The 22,401-nt window shown below is 48.8% G+C and overlaps 1 protein-coding gene across 3 annotated transcripts in view; it reads right to left on the minus strand.

Moving 5' to 3' along the window:
* Positions 1–22,401, minus strand: part of thap4 (THAP domain containing 4) — a 78,102-nt gene that overhangs the window by 41,079 nt on the left and 14,622 nt on the right. For 2 of the 3 annotated variants that reach the window (XM_078209261.1, XM_078209260.1), the window contains exons 3-4: positions 4,822–4,978; positions 3,258–3,367 (exon numbers count right to left, since the gene is read on the minus strand). In XM_078209261.1, the coding sequence (XP_078065387.1) occupies positions 3,258–3,367; positions 4,822–4,978 (267 nt within the window). Of the gene's footprint in view, positions 1–3,257; positions 3,368–4,821; positions 4,979–20,358; positions 20,441–22,401 lie in introns of those variants that run through there. The other variant, XM_078209262.1, reaches the window with a different exon arrangement.

Genomic DNA, 22,401 nt, shown 5'->3' on the forward strand with positions numbered 1-22,401 from the left:
AGGCCCATCAGGAAGCCCAGGTTCGGGGTTCGCGGCCATTGCAGAGATACCTAATGTACAGGGGGACATCGACTGCATCCACATCACCTTCAAGGCCCTGCTGTAGATTCGTCAACAGAAAAGGATTCCAGTCCCTGAATGTTCAACTGGTGAGTGACCACAATATGAACATTATGGACGTCTGCGCGAGACACCCAGGCAGGCTGCATGACAGCTTCATTCTCAGCAGCTCTGACATACCGGAGGCATTTAAGGAGGAGTCCAGGCTGCGGGGGTGATATGGGTTCCCCGCTTCAGACATAGCTGATGACGTCCGTGACTGAAGCGGAGACCCAGTATAATGAGGCCCATGTAGCCACTCGCACGAAAGTGGAGAGGTGCATAGGGCTCCTCAAAATATGATTCCGGAGCAAGGATCACTCTGGTAGGGTCATACAATACAGCCCTCTGATCTTTTCCTGCATTGTGGTGGTGTGCTGTGCCCTGCACAACCTGGCACAGCAGAGAGGTGACCTATTGGAGGAGGAGGAGGACATGGAGGCTGACCAGCCGGGCGTCACTGGGGAGAAGGCTGCCCAGCAGGAGGAGGAGGAAGAAGAGGGTGGATCAGTGCCTCAATGATTGGGGACAGGGGAGAGAGAGGAAGGTGTCATACAGCCATTGGAGTCAGGGGAAGATGGGGGCCTTGTGCAGGCCCCCAGGGCCAGGGGGGAGTGATCAGTGGGAGGGAAGGGGGAGGGTGGGTCACTCTGCTTGAGGTCAGTGGGGGGGAAGGGGGGTCTGCTGCCACGCTGCCTGAGATCATAGAGGGGGAGGGGAAGGGTGGATCACTCTGCCTGAGATCGGTGGGGGGAGGAGGGGGGAGAGGGGGGAGGAGGGGGGTGGGGTAGGAGGGGGACGCGATCGGTCTGGGTGGTGAAGGGGTGGGGGGATAAAGGGGGTCAGTAATGTTGTGGGGGTGGGGCAATGTCTGTGGGGGCCAGGGGGAGGCATTATCCGGCCCGGGAGGGCTGTGGCAGGGGAGCAGCATTCTATCTTTTTTTTTCTGCGCATGTGCAGTTGGAGGCGCTGATCAGAGCTCAGAGTTTCAGGAGCATTAAGCCTCGCCCACAGGCTTGTGCAGCATGGTTCGGACTCGCTGATATCTTTTCAGGCAGAGTACTTATGGGGGCGCCTCAGAACGGGTCTAAAAGTCAGATCTGAAATACTGAAACCATTTTCAAGTCTGCCCAGGACTTAGAATCAAAATGGTAAAATAGGGCCCAGTATGTCTATTTGCTGCTGTAGGTGTTCCTCAGTATGGAATGCTAGTGTGGCATTATCAGCATAGAGCAATTCTTTGAGGAGTTGGCGCACCTTTGTCTAGGATTTCAGGTGGGCAAGGCTGAACAGCTTCCCGTCAGTTCTAAGATGTAAGCAGACACCATCTGTTGATGACCTTAAGGCATATGACAGCAGCAAAGAGAAGAATATGCCAAAGAGTGTTGGTGCCAGAATGCAATCCTGTTTGACCAAACTGCAGACCTCAAAGGGTTCCGATTGCTGACCATGTTATCCTGGAAAGAAGAGATCTTACTAAGCAGCTTCAGCTGGCAGGCAAGTGTCCCGTGGTTAGAATTTGGCACTTTTACCACCATGACCTAGGTCCAACTCTAGCTATGACTTTGATGATGTACCTGTCCAAGCCCCATTTCAAGATGAGCACATCACAAAGGTGACACTTCACTGACCTACTGAAGGAATGTTGCAGAGAAATTTTTAGATGAAACAATAAACCAATGCACCAGCAGTATCTCAGGAGGATATAAATGATCCTGTGGCACTTTGTGAAGAACAAAAGGAAAGCTCTTCTGTCCCACAATCAAAACAGACTAACTGATTACTTGAAATTATCTTGCTGGTCCTTCACTGTTGCTAGGTCAAAATCCTGTAATTCCCTCTCTACCAGAACTGTGAATGTACCTACACCACATGACTGCAGTGGTTCAAGAAGGTGGCTCAACACCTCCTTCTCAGGGGCTATTAGGGATGGCAACAAATGCAGGTGTCCATATCCCATAAAAATATATTTTAAAAATATTTGCTGTTTGTGGGACCTTGGTGAGTGTAATTTGATTGTAAAAGAAACTACCTATTCCTTAAAACAACAGGAAAATTCAAAAGCACCCCTGAAATGAACAGATTAATCCACGGAGGATTAATTCCAGTTCTTTCTTCAATAGGTTTACATGTATTCTTTTTGTTTCTGCAAACTGTTAATTATAAATAGAATTGATCAGTAGTTTAATCTGCATGTAGTAAGTTATTGGATACCTTCTGAATTGGTGAGTAGCACTGGGCACTCTACATGTTCTTTACTAAGCTGTTCACTGGAATTTGCCTGACCCGTGTGAAACTGCTCTCACATGAGCCCAGTTTTTTGTTGTTGTTAGAACTGAAGTGAATGTACCAGTGAGCGAGTCAGAAAGCAAAGTGGGACAAATGAAAATAAACGACATGGATCTCAGTTCAATATAGACATGATCTGCTTCAAGTCATTAACACAAGAAAAGATGTCGGGGGAAATCCAAAATAACAGCTGGGTCTCAGGATACAAAGAGAGTTATTTCAAGACCATTAGATGAATTTTCTGCAGCAAAGCAGTGCAGCAGAAGGACCTATAGAAGCCAACGTGTGATACAAGGAACGAGGTATTCTAGCCCAATAATGTGAAGCAGGCTTACTCATCTCCACCTGCTTAGTCCAGATCCTGGTGAGTTTGAGCCCTCATTGGTTGAACTTTGGGAAAGTGGAAAGAGGATCATGATTCTACCAAAAGGCTGGTTAACATTATGTTCAGCATCGGTTGGAATCTCCTTCCTAATAACCCTTTTCCTCTGATTACCACCAATCTATCTAATTTTGTACCAGACTTGCATCTGGGTCAAAGGCTTGGCTCTTACCAACCTGCACCACTTTACAAATTGATGAGCATTCTGTGTGTTCGTCACTCTGGGCTGTGGCCTTGTGGGGAGAGAATACACAATGAAATGTGACAATTCTCAGCTTGGTTTGAAGATATTTGGAAGTTACGCAGCAGATTTTCATACAAGACTTCCGGTTCACACAAAATGTAAAGAAACAATTGCTAAATAAACAAAAATGCAAAGAACCTTTCCTTTGCAGTAGCCAAATAAATTATACTTTACAGCTAACATGCTCTTGATTCCCCTCTGCAGTACATATTCGGACACTATTTTGAGCAAGAGGTACTGTACCTGTGTTTTGGGCACTGATGAATGCCACCTTGTTAGTGCCAGGCTTGATTCTAATAAAGCCACACTCTCTGTGCATCGGCTTCTTGGTTTCAGGATTGAATCCATTAAATCTGTGAAATAAACAGGGAAAGTTAGTCCAAGTTTGAGTTGAAGGATTAACCTCCATTTACCAGTAACAATTGCAAAGAGAAGGCTGAATTTCTTGGGCACAACCAAAGCAAGATCAGCATATAAAATAATTCTTCCTAAACACTAGATCTCCATGCTGACAGTGCAACAGACAATAATTATTGATTTATTGTGGACAAGCACAACCTAGTAAATTTCTAGTTCAAACTAAGTGTTCTGTTTTAGCTCAACATTATTTTTAAAATAGGACATTACTTTCAATAGTCCCTTCATTCACTTTTGAATGGACCTACCTTGCATTAAGTTGATCTTTCTCTACGCCCTAGCTGTGACTGTAACACTACATTCTGCACTCTTTCATTTCTTTCTCTGTGAACGGTATGCTTTTCTGTATAGCGTGCAAGAAACAATACTTTTCACTGTGTGCTAATACATGTGACAATAATAAATCAAATCGGTGTACTATTTCCTATAAAAGGATGAGCAGACAGTGCTTTACATATGACTTTCCTCAGCTTGCAAGAGAAGCTTTTAGCTTCTAAGCACTTTCTCCACAGCAGTACAACAAAATCTGTAAACTCATTATGTGGTAAAACATAGCTCCTTGCCATTTGCAGTGTAGTAAGCTGGCCCAATCATTGTCATAATATTCCTAAACCCCAAACTCTCAGCTGTTCGTAAAAGCATTGACATAAAACAGCCATGCCGCACAATGCTTTGAGGTTATATAGAATTTCCTCATAGAAGCAGGTCCATGCGAGTCTCGCTTCACCTTGCCTGATCCCACCTAACATACCCTTCTACTCATTTCTCTCTCGTGTTTATCAAGCTTCCCCTTATATGTATCTATATTGTTGGCCTCAATCATCCTTAGAGTATTGAGTTCCACGTTTTAAATGTGATTAGGGTAAGTTCCCCCTGAGGATTACAGCACATAGGCATTCTAAAATAAATAGAGGCGGGTTTTCCTCCCTGACTATTGGGCTGCTTGGGTGCAGCTAATATAGCAGGCAGGGGAAAATCGGATGAAGAGGAATTCACGCTCCTAAAAGCATCAACTGAGCAAAGAATCAAGCTGACTCCTTTATTCCCACCCTTCCCAACCCAGTTTGCCAGTGTTCAGGAGTTCCAATAGCACGAGGCACAGAACAGGTCAAGCTGCCTCATATATTGCAAGGAATAATTCTGCCAACAGCTAATCTGTGGCCATCTGCCTAGCCTACATGTATCATTTTCTCTTGCAAAGCATCAACACTACCTGCTTACTTCAAATGTTCATATTTATTAGCAAAAGAAACGATCTCCTTTGACCACAATCGTTCTTCACTAATTTGGGAAAACCAATTCTCGCGCTAGTGACTGGCAGCTGTTAGATGACTATATCGTTGGAAACCAGACTGTAGCTGTGAGGGGAAAAAAAGACATTCTGACTTACGAGATGTTCAGCATGGGTTGTCCAACATGTGTGATCTGGACTTCCTCCTTATATTTGAAAGGTTTGATGGTTGGGTAAGTTCCTTCACCCAGGGGCTCAGAAATCCAGCTTCCCAACATCCAAGAAAGAGGCTCAACAGCTGGGTTCAAACGAACAACTACAGAGGGGGAAAATGAAAAATCATGGTAAAAGTAAAATTAAAGAAACTGAATTTCTATAGCGCCCTCCATCACCTCACCCAAAGTGCTTTACAACCAAGTACTACAATTGTATTTACTGTTGTACACTAAGAAATGCAGTATTCTGTGAACATCAAGGTCCCATTAGCAGCCATGACACAAATGGACAGGTAATCTGTTTCATTAGTGATATTGATTTGAGGGATAAATATTGACCAGCATAACAGGAAGAACTCCCCTGTTCTTCTAAATAGTTTTTTAAAAATTCAATCAAGGGATGTGGCTATCACTGGCTAAGCCAGTATTTATTGCCCTCGAGAAGGTAGTGATGAGCTGATTTCTTGGACCATTGCAGTCCATGTGATGTAGGTACATTCACAATGCCGTTAGGAAGGGAGTTCCAGGATTTTGACCCAGTGACAGTGAAGGGACAGTCATATCTTTCCAAGTCAGGATGATAAGTGGCTTGGAGGAGAATTTCCAGGTGGTGGTGTTCCCATGTAGCTGCTGCCCTTATCCTTCTAGTTGAAAGTGGTGGTGTGTATGGAAGGAGCCTTGGTGAATTCCTGTAGTGTATCTTGTAGGTGGTACACACTGCTGCTACCGTGCTTCAGTGGTGGAGCGAGTGAATATTTATGAATGGGGTGCTGATCAAGAAGGCTACTTTGTCTTGGATAGTGTCAAGCTTCTTGAGTGTTGTTAGTGCTGCACTCATCCTAGCAAAGGGAGAGTATTCCATTACACGCCTGACTTGTGCCTTGTAGATCGTGAACAGGCTTTGGGGTGTCAGGAGGCAAATTACTCACTGCAAAATTCCTAGCCTTTGACCTGCCCTGGTAGTCACAGTATTTATATGGCTAGTCTAGTTAAGTTTCTGGTCAATAGTAACCCCATAGTTTGGGATTCACAGATGGTGAAACTATTTAAAGTCATGGAGTGAAGGTTACATTCCTTCTTGGTGAGGTGATAATTGCCTGGCACTTGTGTGGTGCGAATGTTACTTGCTACTTGTCAGCCCAATCTGGATATTGTCCAGGTCTTTCTGAATTTAGGCATGGACTGCTTCAGTATCTGAGGAGTCACAAATGGTGCTGAACATTGTGCAGTCATTAGCTAATATCCCCACTTCTGACCTTATGATGGACAGAAGGTCATTGATGAAGTAGGTGGTTGGGCCTAGGACACTACCCTGAGGAATTCCATGCTGTAATGTCATGGAGCTGAGATGACTGACCTCCAACAACCACAACCATCTTCCTTTCTGCCATGACTCCAACCAGGTGGAGTTTTCTCCCCGATTCCCAATGACTAGTTTTGCTTAGGTTTCTTGATGACATAGTCAAATGCTGCCTTGATGTCAAGGGTAGTCACTCTCACCTCATATCTGAAGTTCAGCTCTTTTGTCCATGTTTGAAACAAGGCTGCAATGAGGTCAGGAGTTGAGTGGGAGCTCTGTGGCACCCAAACTGAATGTCTGTGAGCAGGTTATTGCTGAGTAAATGCCGCTTGATAGTGGTGTTAATGACCCCTTCCATCACCTTACTTGACAATCAAAAGTAGACTGATGGAATGGTGACTAGTGGGTTGAATTTGTCCTTTGTGTGGAGGACATACCCGGGCAATTTTCCACATTGCCAGTTGATGCCAGTGTTGTAGCTGTACCGGAACATGCTTGGCTAGGGGCACACCAAGTTCTGGAACATAAATCTTCAATACTATTGCCAGATTGTCAGGACCCATAGCCTTAGCAGTGCCTTCAGCCATTTCTAGACATCATGTAGACTGAATCGAATTGGATGAAGACTGACATCTGTGATGCTGGGGATGTCCAACGGAGGCCAAGATGCATCATCCACTCAGCACTTCTGGCTGTCAAGTACCATGCCACTCTTGGTGGTGGACATGAAGTCCCCCATCCAGAGTGCATTCTACATCCTTGACATCCTCAGTGCTTCCTCCAAGTGATCTTCAAGATGGAGGAGTACTGATTCATATGTTCTGACGTGATTCTAATTCGTGTCCCCAGAGCTTTACCCTGAGTGTCTGGAATACTCGTCCATCTACAATTTCACTACGTTACCACCTCCCCATAAAACAGTGTGATGTGATTTTTGACATCCAGCTAAAAGGGCAGGCTGGGCCTTCTGGTTTAACTTCTCATCTGAAAGGCAGCATCTTCAACAGTGCAGTACAGATTTTTTTTAAAACACAAGGAGAACAATTCTAGGATCCTGGAGGGAAGCCATGTTCACAGGGAGTAATGGATAGAAATTAGACTGTAGTCCCAAAGCAATTCTTTGATCACACTCCTATCAATCGCAGGTCCAGGCACACAAGTGTAGAATTGCCCCAAAGCCACGACTCATTACCTCAAAGCTCCGAGATGCATGTCAAAGGGCAGTAGAATTCCAACTTCTAACAGCATCCCTTTAGGCATCCCTTTTTTAAAAATTCATTTTATAGGACATAAGTGTCATTGGCTGGGCCAGTACTTATTGTCTGTCCCTAACTGCCCTCCATTTCAGAGGGCATTGAGAGTCAACCACATTGCTGGAGGTCTAGAGTCACATGTAAGCCAGACCAGGTAAGGACGGCAGCTTTCCTTCCCTAAAGGACGCTAGTGAACTAGATGCATTTTTACAATAATCGACAACAGTTTCATGATTATCATTAGACTTTTAATTTCAGATTTTTATTGAATTCAAATTTCACCATCTGCCGTGGCAGGATTTGAATTCAGGTCCCCAGATCTTGCTCTGGGTCTCTGGATTACTAGTCCAGTGACAATACCACTGCCTCCCATCCAGACTCATCAGCAACAAGAGGCCACCTAAGGTACCTTAAAACAAATCTAATGAAGCGCATTTCTTGAAAGAGCTCATTATGTTGCCATTGTCTTTTTCAAATTTTGGGTTTGTTTTTGACATCCTTTTCAGTCCAATGGTGCTTGTCTGATGACAAGGCCACTTACATGTGTAGAATGCTTTTGTAATGTCTCATATCAGATAACATATCCTGGGACAATGGGACACTGACTTGGACACCATCTTTCACATGAACTCTCACTTTCTCTTCACCAATCTATCCAAAAGTGAATGGAAATACTAGTGAGGTGAGACTAGAAATGAAACATTATTCTGCTTTATTTTACAGACAGCAAATTATCATAAACCTCAACTAACAGATACTGTCATGAGAACAAGAAAAATAAAAATAGTCGCTAGGTAATTCAAAACTTGAGTACTGCTGAAAAAAGACACTGTTGTAACATTCTGCCTGCCACACAAATGGATGTGATAAATGAATTTCAGTGCCAGCCTGTCGCCAGGTACATAGGCCAAACATCTCAATGACTAGTGCATCGTATCAAAAAGCACATCCCTTTGGTCATTCACAATAGGCAAAGTGCTGACCTTACTCAACCAGCCCATCCTTGCAATCTCAGAACACAATGTCTAATATTTAACGTGATTCAGCAATTGGACATCACTGTTGAAACAAAGCCAAGTATGCCATGTATTACACTAACAACCATTATAAGATGATCAGTCAGGCTCGCAATGGGACTCATTTATGCTTGCTGGAAACTACATACATCCATATGCAGGGACCCATCCTCTGCAAACAAATGGAACATGTCCAGACATTGCACCTTATTTCAATGAAACAAAAGCAGGGGGATAATAGTTCTCTGGTGTATTCCCCAAGGCAACATGTCTACCATCAGAATCAACTTGCCAAACAATCATGCAGTATAAATTGCTGTTCCCTTTGAAATTTGGCATTCTTTTGTCTGTCCTGTTGAGTGCAAGATGAAAAGCTCCAACAGCATCCCTCTTTATTTCAACAATTAAAAGAAATGTCACACGATACCTATTAGTTTCCTGGCCAATCTTCTGATTCTGAACAGGACTTTTCCCTAGTTAGATCACGCTCCTTTCCCAGACCCACTTGCCTGCCCTTGAATCTTTTCTCTATTTTCCCAGCTGGTGGAAGGTTGGTCCTAAGAGATTTTGTGAACCAATTTGCCAGTCTGTATGCCTGTCAATAAACCTGGTTACCTCTCCTCATCTTTTGATGCCTTCCACAAAAATATTTCCCATTATTTGCAGAAAGAACAGGGTCACCATGACGTAATGAACCTGCGATCATGCAAATAACCCTCACTGTCAGTTTGAGTTAGACTGTGAGCTGCGACATTCCACAAATTGGTACTTCTGGCTTTAATGTGCATCTTTAAATTAGTCTTCAGCTTGCTTTTTTATTTCAGTGCACATTCACTTTGCTTTAGATACATCTCCTTCCCAAACCCTTTCTGCGAACGAAAAGTAATCAAAATCCTGCAATAAGTTTCCACATGAAGCCAAATAACATTAATCTTTTTCCTATTTTGTCTTATTTAGTTTCCAACTTTGACATCCTTGAATTAATGTAGTCTGCATTTTAACAGCCCGAAGATTGTTAGGAGTGAGGGAAGACTGATGTGAAGAGTTCCACAGCTTTGAGATCACAGGGAAGAATCACAGGAAGAACTATTCCACATTGAGTTTTGCTATCAATAGAGAGGGGAAAAATAACATGTAGAATCAAGTATTAGAGTTCAGGATGGGCAATTGCCATAGCGCCATTGATAAAATTAGAGAGAGTAAAGCTTATGAAGCGTAATGTCAGATGTTAAAACTCAGATAGTCCAGTGGAGAAGGATAGAATACTGAAGTCCAGATTTCATTCACTTAAAAACGTTTACTTTTAAAACATAGATTGCATACTGCACGCATCTAAAAACCCTCTTTCAACCTGTTGTTGAACACAAACACGCACGCACACACGCACGCACACACAAACACACTTCAGACCCCCAAAAAAACCCACCACCTGAACACAATTAATATCTCATTAATATTGGAGGCTAGCGGGGGAATAGTGATTATGCAGAGTTCCAACATTCAATGGAGAAACGAGAGAAAACACCTTACAACACTTTGTCAGGTCAGAACTTTGTCAAACCACCATTAAGGGTATTTTCAGTTTAACTGTCTGATGCAATAAACAGCAACTGCAGGTGTAAAAAGTTTTTAGGCATAGCGATGGTATATAGGTTCTTGTGAAAAGTCTCCAATGATACATTTACCTGACCATACAGCTATTCTGAGAAACACAACGAGACCACACCACAGCCTCAGTAACAAACTCCGTCTGAAGAATTTAAGGAAATCCCCTTTATAGTTACTTACACCTGTGTAAACTGGGGTCTGTTGGTGAGAGGCAGCAGTACAGTAGGGCTGTCACATGGAAAGTGCAGAATGGGCTGCCTCTTCAAAGAGGGAGCACATGAGAGTACACTGGGAGCAGCGCGAGTATCAAGCATTATGATTTACAGAGGGGTGGTCCAAAATTACTAATTCATTTGAAAAGGGAACCTTCAACCAAAAAAAAGTCCTGAATTTGTTACTACCATAAGGCAATGGATACTTGGGTAAAATGCACAGAAATTGACTGAAAGAAAGCAAACACTGGGTATTATGATTGAATATTTGAGCTTTTTCTAAAGTGAAAATCAAACTGAAATGTTCTCCGTGGAGTCATTGGCGGGTATATTGTAGCACTGGAGTACACCTCAGGAGTTGTACAAGAGGCCCTCAGTGTACTCTGATCTCTGTGGAAGATGAAAAATCATGTTTTGCAGGACCTGAGAGAGTTAGAATTTTAACTTGTATATTTTGAACTAACCATGGGATTTGGGGAAACCACCATATGGGGTAAGAGCCCATTCAGCCTCTAATAAACAGTCTTTTGCACTCAAGCAAAGGTATGGATGCTCACAGATTTCTGGAGAGAAAATGATATTGTAAGCTTAATGATAAACTGGTGGAGGATACTGATCAATTATCTTTGAGCACATTTGAAAAAAGGAACCCCTGACAGGACTCGTGGTGTTGAGGTGGTTCAAGTGTGTGGTGGACTCTTGTCCAAACTGAACCCCATTTGGACAGAAGTTTACACATTGATTTTTGGTTTACATTAAAGAGTATAAAAATGGACTGGTTTTGATTTTTCTTACAATGCCCCTTAAGGGTCTGTTAATTAATTGTCTTTTGTCGCTATGCTCAAAAGGTATAATAAGAGGCTGCTAAAACACTGGGGTTTTTGTAGCTGGGAGGCAGAGATTTATAATGCTGCATTCTGTGAGTAAACCTATTATCAAAGAAAGGATCTTTGTCTCATTCCACCATCTGACTTGGATCCATTTAACACCTTGAACAACCTCTGGAGGATCTTCTATGGTAGGAAATTGTGAAGTCATTAAAAGTTATGATCATATTATCTATTCAAATTAACCACTTACCCCCCTCACCACATACAAGGGAATAAGTAACTTTCTCAGCCCCCATCTCTTGTTTGTAATATATATATATATATATATATAAATAAATGATTTGAAGGAAAATGTAACTGGTTTGATTAGTAAGTTTGCGGACGACACAAAGGTTGGTGGATTTGCGGATAACTATGAGGACCATGAGAGGATACAGCAGGATATAGATCAGTTGGAGACTTGGGCGGAGAGATGGCAGATGGAGTTTAATCCGGACAAATGTGAGGTAATGCATTTTGGAAGGTCTAATACAGGTAAGAAATACACAGTAAATGGCAGAAGCCTTAAGAGTACTGATAGGCAGAGGGATCTGGGTGTACAGGTCCACAGGTCACAAAGTGGCAACGCAGGTGGAGAAGGTAGTCAAGAAGGCATACGGCATGCTTGCCTTCATCGGCCGGGGCATTGAGTTTAAAAATTGGCAAGTCATGTTGCAGCTTTATAGAACCTTAGTTAGGCCGTACTTGGAATATAGTGTTCAATTCTGGTCGCCACACTACCAGAAAGATGTGCAGGCTTTGGAGAGGGATTTACCTTTGGAAAAGATTTACCAGGATGTTGCCTGGTATGGAGGGCATTAGCTACGAGAGGTTGGAGAAACTTGGTTTGTTCTCACTGTAATGACGAAGGTTATGGGGTGACCTGACAGAAGTTTACAAAATTATGAAGGGCATGGACAGAGTAGATAGTCAGAAGCTTTTTCCCCCAAGGTGGAAGAGTCAATTACTAGGGGAAATCAGTTTAAGGTCCGAGGGGCAAGGTTTAAAGGAGATGTACGAGCAAGTTTTTTTTACACAAAGGGTGGTCGGTGCCTGGAACTCGCTGCCAGGGGAAGTAGTGGAAACAAATACAATAGTAAGTTTTAAGGGGCATCTGGACAAATACATGAATAGGATGGGAATAGAGGGATATGGTCCCCGGAAGGATGGGGGCTTTAATTCAGTCGGGCAGCATGGTTGGTGCAGGTTTGGAGGGCCGAAGGGCCTGTTCCTGTGCTGTAATTTTCTTTGTTCTCTATGCTAGCCTGCCCAATACAATGAATGACCATCATACTGGCTTGAGCCAAACTACAACAAGGAATGTTATAATGAAAGCCTTACTGTCCTACGCACAAGATGGACTGCTGTTTTGTACACTACCTGAGCCCATTTATCTTGAAGCTGGGTTCCCATGCTCCAGGTACCACCATCAACTATCAGGAAAGTCTCCTTTGGAGAGAACTTACGGCAAGTTGTTTTATGACCACCAGTGATGAATCCCAGCACTGCCTGAAAAGGTGAGTCACGTTGTTTGTTTCTTAAAGACTTGATTAGCTGTAAGTATTCGCATTCCAACCATTATTCATGTAAATTGAGTCTGTGTCTTTATATGCCCTGTTTGTGAACAGAATTCCCACTCACCTGAAGAAGGGGCTTGGAGCTCCGAAAGCTTGTGTGGCTTTTGCTACCAAATAAACCTGTTGAACTTTAACCCGGTGTTGTTAAACTTCTTACTATGAAAAGGCGAGTACAGTCCTGTGTTACTAGACCAATGGTTACCACCTACTGACTTATTTAAATAGGACCCAGGAGGATGTTACCTTGGTGTTGGTAGTTTATAGGTTTTATGATACCAGTATTCTCCTGAATTCTTGGCACTAAGAGACATGAGAAAAGCACTCACTGCCAACTCCTGCACTATCTCAGTCTCATCTGATGACTCACCATTTTTGGCTGAACTTTTAGAGATCTTGGCAGAACATGTGACAGTGTTCAGAACATTAGACAATGTTCAGAACATTAAGAGCCAAATATTGCAGATGCTAAAAATCTGTAAAAATAAAACCCACTAACATGAGGTTGGGTGGATTTGTTCAGGTGTTTTTGCTTCTCTAGCTTACAGAATCATTGAGTGGTTAGAGCACAAAAGAAGGCCATTCAGCCTGCTGTGTCCATGCTGCCCTCTGCAAGAGCAACTCAGCTAGTCCCAGTGTCAGGCAGACATTGTACAGACATTGACCCAACTGTGTAAGCATCTAGTTTGTATTTGATGTTGGCAATGTATTCTATAGCTCAGTGTGAAAGGTGTGCTCTATAGTCACAGGTCAAGTGTGGTACATTCACAAAGGTAACTGAACAAGGAGCCCAAGCTTGCGTTCAGACGCATTGTGGCTCCAGCAGAACACATATGGTTGGAGAGATAATCAGGTGAGGAAGGAGTCAGTGAATTTCTAGCTGAGTGAATAGATTTGAGTTGGCCAAATGAGCATGAGGAGAGAGTGCTCTAGCCTAGTCTGAAGCAAGTACAAGCAGCTACTAATTAGGGCTTCATCAATGATGGTGGGTGGAACCACAATGAAGAGTGCAAGGGGTTAACAACAACTGAACACATACACAAATGAGGAGGAGGCCATTCGGCCCCTCAAGCCTGGTCCATCAGCCTCCACTGCCCTGTAAGGAAGAGAATTCCACAGACTAATGACACTCAGAATTATTTTTCCTCACCTCTGTCTTAAATGGGAGACTCCTTAGTTCTAATCTCTCCTGTAAAAGGAAAATTCATCTCAGTATCCACTCTGTCAAGTCCCCCCTCAGTTTTTTGTTTCATTAAGGTCATCTCTCCTCCTGAACTTCAATGGATACAAGCCCAACCTGTCCAACCTTTCCTCACAAGATTAATCAATTCTTTCATGGGATGTAAGCACTGCTGGCAAGGCCAGCATTTGTCACCCATTTCTAATTGCCCTTGAACTGAGTGGCTTTCCACACCATTTCAGAGAGCAGTTAAGAGTCAACTATATTGCTGTGGATCTGGAGTCACATGTAGGCAGATTTCCTTCCCTAAAAGGACATTAGTGAATCAGATGGGTTTTTATGACAATGATCATCATTGCATTGAGGCGAAGTTTTCAATTCCAGATTCATTAACTAAATTTGAATTCCACCAGCTGCCATGGTGGGATTTGAAACCCTGTCCCACAGCATTCGACTGGGCCTCTGGATTACGAGTGACATTACCATTTCCAAGATGGCGCCGGAGCAAGGTGACTTCTTGTGTCCAGCATACCTTCTAATTCTATTTTTACTCTTGTTCTACATTCTGCACTCTCTTGTTTCCTTCTCTATGAACGGTATGTTTTGTCTGTATGGGGCACAAGAAACAATACTTTTCACTGTATGCTAATACATGTGACAATAATAAATCAAATCAAATTACCATGACATCACCTTCGCTCAAACTTCATATTGAGTACAACCAATTAAGAAACTGAAACATCCATAGAAAGACAAGACAACTTTATCATTCAAACTTTCCTGCAATTTGGAGTTTTTGGTAAGGGGCTCCCAAGACAGGAATGGATGTCCCTCAAGGAACATACTCCAGGCACTTACATTACGCAGACAGATCTGAGTAAGAAAGTATGTATAGTATTTAGAATTTTACAATCTGTAATCTATAACCATAAGTTTTTTTTAGCCAACTTCACATGCAATTCACTTTTCTGCCAGGAATTAGTTTATGATTTATGACTTCAAAACAAAAATTAAATCAATTTGGCTGAAAGAACAGTAGAAAGTGAGACAAAACTGCTCTTGGTATGTTCGCTTTTGGTCGATTTAATACTTAATGGGTTAACATTTGTTGGTTACATTACCAATCTCAAATTATTGCCTCAAATATGTGATGCACTGCAAGTGGTGTGACAAATTATGCAGGCAGCTAATTCAAAACTCCCCAGACATAAGCTGCATCTATTTGCTGCCCTCTACTGTGCCTCTCCATCATTACACCAGGAATGACAGACTCCAGAGTTACTGAACACTTCTCATACGGGACCTTATGTAGAATCATGCATTCAACATGGAAACGGGCCAGTCAACCCAACCAGTCTGTGTCAGCATTTACCTGCCTCATTCTTTTTACCTTCAGCTTGTGTAGAAGTCCACCTCACAAAGACTGGGTCAGAGTCCCAGTACATTTATACAGTGTCTCTAATGTGAAAAGTACACCATAGTGCTTCACAATATAGATAGTTGAGGCAATGGCTGGCAATAATCTTAGAAGGAGCAATGGGGAGTGGGCCAGTTTTTAAACAGTAAAGAGGTGTTTGGGAAATCAAGAGCGGGATCCAGACAAGACTTGATCACCAATGGTGGGCAAAGGATCAGGAGGGTTCTGGATGTCATGTCGAGGCCAAGAATTCAATGCCTCTGTAATAGCATTGTAATTATGAGAGTGGTTATAGCCAGAAGAGGTCTTCTATAAATACATAGTCCACAATCAGTGGATCTCAGCAATGTGGTCTGCAAAGGATCACTAAAATATAAATGTTCTAGAGGGTTTCAGCAGAAGTATAGCCAAACTGTAGGATTATTCTGGAATGACCAACTCTCAGACACAAGATCGCATGGAAACAACTGACATTCGAATTTAATTACTGGCTCATTACATAATGGCACAAATGCTGGTTGCTCCAAGTCACGCCAAACACAGCTTCTGGGCCTGGGAGTGAATGAGTTCAGCAGTAGCTCCTTGATTTATATTGAGAATTGCCACCCAGAGCAAGCGCTTGCTTCAAATTTGCTGTTGATCTGCAGAGACACGGAGACTTTTATAGAGAGAGAGAGCAATTTGTGCGTCGAACCTATGCGATGTGCACAAATTTCCAACATCAAGGGCATCACAAGCTTAGCATCATCTGTGCAGGCACATTCTGATATCCTTCACACTTTGTAGTGAGGTGGTTTATGGAGAAAGAAACGCAATGCCACAGTCAACATCAGCTGTCCTTCTGTGAATAATATCATTGAAAATGTGTGTCATCGACCAAAATCAAAAGAAAAGGTTATGCCCCAATCGGTCAGACTGCTCAGACAAGTAGCACTAACATTTTTCCTAAAAAAAGCAAGTAAAAAATATCCAATCATGCATCCAAAGTCTTCATGCCTGACGCTTTAACACCTGGGAAAGTTATCCAAAATAACAAAACTTCAGGGTGGGGACAAAAGCAAGGGATGAGGGGGGATCCATCGGGGGTAAGGGAAGGGAGGGAAATGGTCAGGGGGGGGGGTGGAAGGGAGGGGGCGTTGCCGGAGGGGGAGGGGAGGGGGCGTCGCCAGAGGGGGGAGCATCGCCGGTGGCGGGGGGGGGAGAGGGGAGGGTGCGTCACTGGAGCTTGGGGGGGGGGGGGGGGGGGGAGGGAGGGGCGTCACCGGAGGGGGGAGGGGAGGGGGCGTCGCCGGAGGGGGGGGAGGGGAGGGGGCATCGCCAGGGGGGGCGTCGCCGGAATGGGGAGCGTCGCCGGAGGGGGGAGGAGGGGGAGGGGGCGTTGCAAGAGGAGGGGAGGGGGCATGACGGGTTTTAGGGGGGGGCCTCCGGGGCGGCAGGGGAGGGGGGGCCTCCGGGGCAGTGGGGGGAGGGGGGCGTGGGGGGCCACCGGGGCGGGGAGGGGGGGGCCTTCGGGCCGGGCCTCCAGGGTCGGTGGGCCCCCCCGGGGGCAGGGCCTCTGGGGGGGGGGGGCCTCCGGGGTGGGGGCCTCCGGGGTGGGGGCCTTCAGGGCTGGGGGGGGCCCAGTCCTCCGGGGCGGGGACTCGGGGGCGGGGGGGGGTGGGTGCCTCCGGGGTGAGGGGGGCCTACGGGGCGAGGCCTCCGGTCCGAGGGGGGGGGGGGGGGGGGGCCTCCGGTCCGAGGGGGGGGGGCCTCCGGTCCGAGGGGGGGGGGCCTCCGGTCCGGGGGGGGGGGGGGCCTCCGGTCCGAGGGGGGGGGGGGGGGCCTCCGGTCCGAGGGGGGGGGGGGCCTCCGGTCCGAGGGGGGGGGGCCTCCGGTCCGAGGGGGGGGGGGGGCCTCCGGTCCGAGAGGGGGGGGGGCCTCCGGTCCGAGGGGGGGGGGGGCCTCCGGTCCGAGGGGGGGGGGCCTCCGGTCCGAGGGGGGGGGGGCCCTCCGGTCCGAGGGGGGTGGGCCTCCGGTCCGAGGGGGGGGGGCCTCCGGTCCGAGGGGGGGGCGGGGGGCCTCCGGTCCGAGGGTGGGCCTCCGGTCTGAGGGGGGGGCCTCCGGTCCGAGGGGGGGGGGGGGCCTCCGGTCCGAGGGGGGTGGGGGCCTCCGGTCCGAGGGGGGGGGGGGCCTCCGGTCCGAGGGGGGGGGGCCTCCGGGCCGAGGGGGGGGGGGGGCCTCCGGGCCGAGGGGGGGGGGAGGGGGCCTCCGGGCCGAGGGGGGGGGCCTCCGCGCCGAGGGGGGGGGGGGGGCTCCGGGCCGAGGGGGGGGGGGGCTCCGGGCCCGGGGGGGGGGGGGGGGGGGCCTCCGGGCCGAGGGGGGGGGGGGGGGGGCCTCCGGGCCGAGGGGGGGGGGGGGGCCTCCGGGCCGAGGCGGGGGGGCCTCCGGGCCGAGGGGGGGGGGCCTCCGGGCCGAGGGGGTGGGGGCTGCCGGGCCGAGGGGGTGGTGGGGGGGGGGGGGGCGAGGCGGGGAGCCTCCGGGGCATCACCAGGTTTTGGGGGGGGGGGGGCGGAGGAGGGTGTTGGGCAGGGCGTCGCCGGGGGTGGGAGGCGTCGCCGGGTGGGGGGGGCGTGAGGAGGGGGGCTGTTGGCCGGGGGGGCACGAGGGAAGGGGGCATCGCCGGGGGGGGCGCGCGAGGGGAGGGTGTGTCGCCGGGGGGGCGCGTGGAGAGGGGCTGTTGCCGGGGGGGGGGGGGGGGGGGGGGGGGGGGCGCGAGGGGAGGGGGTGTTGCCGGGGGGGGCGCAAGGGGAGGGGGCGTCACCGGGGGGGGGGGGGCGGGCGAGGGGAGGGGGCATCGCCGGGGGGGGCGAGGGGAGGGGACGTCACCGGAGGAGGGGGGGGGTGAGGGTAGGGGGTGTCGCCGGGTGGGGGGGGGGGCAAAGAGAAGGGGCGTCGCCGGGGGGGAGGGGAGGGGGCGTCGCCGGCGGGTGGGGTGAGGGGAGGGGCCGTCGCTGGGGGGGGGGGTGGCGGGCGAGGGAGGGGGGGTGGCGGGCGAGGGAGGGGGGTGGCGGGCGAGGGAGGGAGGGGCCATCGCCAGGGGCGCGGGGGGGGGGGGGGGGGGGGGGGGAGGGGAGGGGGGGGGGGAGGGGAGGGGGAGAGAGGAGGAGTGGCGTGAGCGAGGGGCGGGCGGGGCGAGGGGATCTGTGTACATCGATGAAATGGTGATCGTTAGGAGCTTCAGGTTCGTAGGTGTTCAGATCACCAAAAATCTGTCCTGCTCCCTCCACATCAGTGCTACTGTTAAGAAAGCTCACCAAAGCCTGTACTTTCTCAGAAGGCTAAGGAAATTCAGCATGTCCACTGTGATGCGCGATCAATTCACTCGGGAGGCTAGGTCTTACCTGGGAATAAAGGCTTTTATTCGCAACAAGAATAGGGCATACTGCTTAACAATACTATCCCAGACTAAGGGCCACTAGGAAGTAGCAGTGACCTTTATACTCCTGTAAGAAGGCGGAGCCAAACGGAGTGTACCACAGAACAATGCTAACAGGTGGAACACCCCAACCCTAACCCCAACAGTAACAAGAGTAACATATGTACAAGTACCCATAGTGGTAACCATCTATGGTTCACCACACACTGCGAGTCAATTTTTACAAAGGCACCATAGAAAGCATCTGGTAGTATCACAGCTTGGTATGATCCTGCTCTTTACAACACCGCAAGAAGCTATAAAGGATTGTGAACCGAGCCCAGTCCATCACGCAAACCAGCCTTCCATCCATTGACTCCATCAACACAGGTGGCACAGTGGCAAGCTGCCTCACAGTGTCAGGGACCCGGGTTCAATTCCGACCTTGGGTCACTGGCTGTGTGCAGTTTGCACAATCTCCCCATGTCTGCGTGGGTTTCCACTGGGTGCTCTGGTTTCTTCCCACAGTCCAAAGATGTGTGGGTTTGGTTGATTGGGCATGCTAAATTAGTCCCTAATATCAGGGGGATTAGCAGAGTAAATATGTGGGGTTACAGGAATAGGGCCTGGGTGAGATTGTGGCCAGTGCAGATTCAATGGGCCAAATGGCCTCCTTCTGCAGTGTAGGGATTCTCTGATTCCATGCACTTCCCACTGCTTCAGGGAATCAACCAGCAGAATCAAACGCGCCATGCACCCCAAACATACTCTCTTACACCTTCTTCCATTGGGAAAGAGACACAAATTTTTAAAACACGTACCAACTTCTTCCCTGCTGTCATCAGACTCTTGAACGTTTCTATCATATATTAATCTGATCTTTCTCTTCACCATACCTGTAGCTACAACAGTATAAACTGCATCCTTTCCTTTTCCCCTATGTAACTCATGAGGTCTATGGTTTGCCTGTATAGCGTGCAAGAAACAATACTTTTCACATATCCCAGTACATGTGACAATAATTCAAATCAAATTTGGTAATACAAAATTGCCCCTTACGGTCAGGGGGACTAACAAGGTGAATACATGCAGCGAGGGGGATAGGGCCTGGGTGGAATCGTTCATGTCACACTATCTGTAACCCCCACGACTTGCCTGGACTCGCAAAATCTCACTAACTGTCCTGTCTGCAGACAATACACATCTCTTTAACCTGTGCTTAACGCTCTCTCCACTCACATTGTCTGTACCTTTAAGACTTGATTACCTGTAAAGACTCGCATTCCGATCATTATTTTGTAAATTGAGTTTGTATCTGTATATGCCCTGTTTGTGAACAGAACTCCCACTTACCTGATGAAGGAGCAGCGCTCCGAAAGCTTGTGTGGCTTTTGCTACCAAATAAACCTGTTGGACTTTAACCTGGTGTTGTTAAACTTCTTACTGTGGAATCGTTTGTGCAGGCTCGAAGGGCCGAATAGCCTCCTTCTGCAGACATTTTATATCCGTCTCTTTCACCCACTCTCCCCCTCAATCCCTCTCTCTAATCTCCTTTCTGTTAGTGATTGAAAAACACTATGTCTGGGCTCCATATTTCCACTGCCCCGGTGTGAGCCGGAATCTGCTTCAACACCACCCCAGGCCCGCTCCGTGTTTACCTGCTTCCGCCGCAGCGCCGGCCATCACTGCCGAGCCCCGCCCCCCTCCCCGCAGGCCCTCCTGCCCGCCCCCCTCTCCGGACAGCCCGCCCCCTCCCCGCCGGCCCCCCCCCCCCAGCCCCCGCCCTCCGGCAGCCCCGCCTCGCCCGGCCCCCCAGCCCCGCCTCCCGCGCCCCCCCCAGCCCCGCCTCCGCGCCCCCAGCCCGCCTCCCGCGCCCCCCAGCCCCGCCTCCCGCGCCCCCCCAGCCCCGCCTCCCGCGCTCCCCCCAGCCCCGCCTCCCGCGCTGCCCCCCAGCCCCGCCTCCGCGCTGCCCCCCCAGCCCCGCCTCCGCGCTGCCCCCCCAGCCCGCCTCCCGCGCTGCCCCCCCAGCCCCGCCTCCCCGCGTGCCCCCCAGCCCCGCCTCCCGCGCTGCCCCCCCAGCCCCGCCTCCCGCGCTGCCCCCCCAGCCCCGCCTCCCGCGCTGCCCCCCCAGCCCCGCCTCCCGCGCTGCCCCGCGCTGCCCCCCAGCCCCGCCTCCCGCGCTGCCCCCCCAGCCCCGCCTCCCGCGCTGCCCCCCCAGCCCCGCCTCCCGCGCTGCCCCCCAGCCCCGCCTCCCGCGCTGCCCCCCCAGCCCCGCCTCCCGCGCTGCCCCCCCAGCCCCGCCTCCCGCGCTGCCCCCCCAGCCCCGCCTCCCGCGCTGCCCCCCCAGCCCCGCCTCCCGCGCTGCCCCCCCAGCCCCGCCTCCCGCGCTGCCCCCCCAGCCCCGCCTCCCGCGCTGCCCCCCCAGCCCCGCCTCCCGCGCTGCCCCCCCAGCCCCGCCTCCCGCGCTGCCCCCCCAGCCCCGCCTCCCGCGCTGCCCCCCCAGCCCCGCCTCCCGCGCTGCCCCCCCAGCCCCGCCTCCCGCGCTGCCCCCTCAGCCCCGCCTCCCGCGCTGCCCCCCCAGCCCCGCCTCACGCGCCCCCCCAGCCCCGCCTCCCCACCACCACAAGGAGAAACTTGTTTTTTCTTCATCTTTACCCCCAAATGAATCTTTTATAGTAAGAAAAAGCCAGTGTGCTTCATTTCGGGAAACTTGAACTCGATGATACCAGTGGACAAGACTGGGCCCAATGTACTGAGCGGATATGTTACTTTTTCCATGCTAACAACATTGAAGGAGACGAAAAAAAGGTGGTTTTGTTGACATCATGTGGGGCCCTGACTTTCAGCACGATACAAATGAGCTCGCTAACCTGCTTAAAAAGCCACTACAACCCGAAGCTCCCTGTAATTCTCCAGAGATTGCCTCTTAATGAAATGTTGCACGACACATTGGTATGTGGCATAAATGACATAACAATCCAAAAGAAGCTTTTAGCATAATGCAACGTGGACTAAAAAAAGCCATTGAAATAGCCTTATCACTTGAGAATGCAGAACAGCAGAGGAATTTATAATGGGAAACAAAGAAATGGCTGACCAAATGAATACATACTTTGGTTCTGTCTACACAGAGGACACAAATAACATACCAGAAATGTTGGGGAACACAAGGTTTATTGAGAGGAAGGAACTGAATGAGATCCGTGTTAATAGAGAAATGGTGTTGGGGAAACTGATGGAATTGAAGGTCAATAAATCCCCAGGGCTTGATCATTTACATCCCAAAGTACTTAAGGAAGTCATCCGAGAAATGGTGAATGCATTGGTGCTCATCTTCCAAGATTCTATAGACTCTGGGACAGTTCCTACAGATTGGAGGATAGCTAATGTAACCCCACTATTTAAAAGGGAAGTAGAGAGAAAACGGAATTATAGACGACTCAAGCATGGGGAAAATTCTAGAGTCCATGATCAAAGATTTTATAGCAAAACACTTGGCAAACACTATAGCAAACAGTGGCAAGGTTGGACAGAGTCAGAATGGATTTATGAAAATGAAATCATGCTTGACAAATCTACTGGAATTCTTTGAGGATGTAACTAGTGGAGTTGATGAGGGGGAGCCAGTGGATGTGGCTTATTTGGATTTTCAGAAGGCTTTCAACAAAGTTCCACATAAAAGATTAGCATGGGTCATTATG

The sequence above is a fragment of the Mustelus asterias genome, chromosome 3 (genome assembly GCF_964213995.1).
Source record: "Mustelus asterias chromosome 3, sMusAst1.hap1.1, whole genome shotgun sequence".
NCBI classification, from domain to species: domain Eukaryota; kingdom Metazoa; phylum Chordata; class Chondrichthyes; order Carcharhiniformes; family Triakidae; genus Mustelus; species Mustelus asterias.